Source organism: Oryx dammah, unplaced genomic scaffold (assembly GCF_014754425.2).
Source record: "Oryx dammah isolate SB20612 unplaced genomic scaffold, SCBI_Odam_1.1 HiC_scaffold_16, whole genome shotgun sequence".
In the NCBI taxonomy this organism is placed as follows: domain Eukaryota; kingdom Metazoa; phylum Chordata; class Mammalia; order Artiodactyla; family Bovidae; genus Oryx; species Oryx dammah.
Window position 1 is genome coordinate 48,599,145 of NW_024070200.1, and position 1,259 is coordinate 48,600,403.

The window sequence follows — 1,259 nt, forward strand, 5'->3', positions numbered from 1 at the left end:
TCCAGAGGCAGAGATCTCTAGATGACCTTCTCCAGAAGGAAGAACACCGAGGTCCTCTACTCCAGAGGCAGAGACTTCTGGACCTTCTCCAGAAGGAAGTCTACTGAGGTCCTCTACTCCAGAGGCAGAGACTTCTGGACCTTCTCCAGAAGGAAGTTTGCTGAGATCCTCTACTCCAGAGGCAGAGATTTCTGGACCTTCTCCAGAAGGAAGTCTACTGAGGTCCTCTACTCCAGAGGCAGAGATTTCTGGACCTTCTCCAGAAGGAAGTCCACCAAGGTCCTCTACTCCAGAGGCAGAGACTTCTGGACTTTCTCCAGAAGGAAGTCTGCTGAGATCTTCTACTCCAGAAGCAGAGACTTCTGGACCTTCTCCAGAAGGAAGTCCACCAAGGTCCTCTACTCCAGAAGCAGAGACTTCTGGACCTTCTCCAGAAGGAAGTCTGCTGAGGTCCTCTACTCCAGAGGCAGAGACTTCTGGACCTTCTCCAGAAGGAAGTCTACTTAGGTCCTCTACTCCAGAAGCAGAGACTTCTGGACCTTCTCCAGAAGGAATTCCACTCAGGTCTTCTACTCCAGAGGCAGAGATCTCTAGATGACCTTCTCCAGAAGGAAGTCCACTGAGGTCCTCTACTCCAGAGGCAGAGATTTCTGGACCTTCTCCAGAAGGAAGTCTACTTAGGTCCTCTACTCCAGAGGCAGAGATCTCTAAATGAACCTCTCCTCCAGAAGGAAGTCCACTGATGTCCTCTACTCCAGAGGCAGAGATCTCTAGATGAACCTCCCCTCCAGAAGGAAGTCCACTGATGTCCTCTACTCCAGAGGCAGAGATCTCTAGATGAACCTCTCCTCCAGAAGGAAGTCCACTGATGTCCTCTACTCCAGAAGCAGAAACTTCTGGGCCCTCACCCCCAGAGGGCAACCTGTCAACTTTAGGAGCACTGGTCCAGGTAATTCTCTCTTCTTCCCCTGAAGGCAGTCCACTTTCCACAGGCAGGCCTGAGCTCACTGTAGAGGTGAGCCCACTGGAGTCAAGGTCTTCAGAGGGCAGTCCACTTGCACTTTCCCCTGAGGGCAGCCCACTGAAGTCTAGGTGTCCTGAAATTTCTCCACTGCCTGTGAAGTCACCACTGACTTCGGGCACCCCAGATGCCTCCCCAGAGGTTGGCAGCTCAGTCCTGCTGGGCACTGGGGCTGAAAGTGTGGATGGCTCCTCTGAGGGGAAAGGCTCCTCTGAGGGGATTGGTTTCTCTGAGGGGA

At 53.0% G+C, this 1,259-nt stretch overlaps 1 protein-coding gene across 1 annotated transcript in view; it reads right to left on the reverse strand.

Annotated features, from left to right (window-relative positions):
- ACAN (aggrecan) overlaps positions 1–1,259 on the reverse strand; it is a 67,839-nt gene that overhangs the window by 19,474 nt on the left and 47,106 nt on the right. Inside the window, 1 exon segment of the mRNA XM_040257582.1 lies at positions 1–1,257. This exon segment is cut by the window's left edge and continues 9 nt beyond it. Coding sequence (XP_040113516.1) covers positions 1–1,257 — 1,257 coding nt within the window.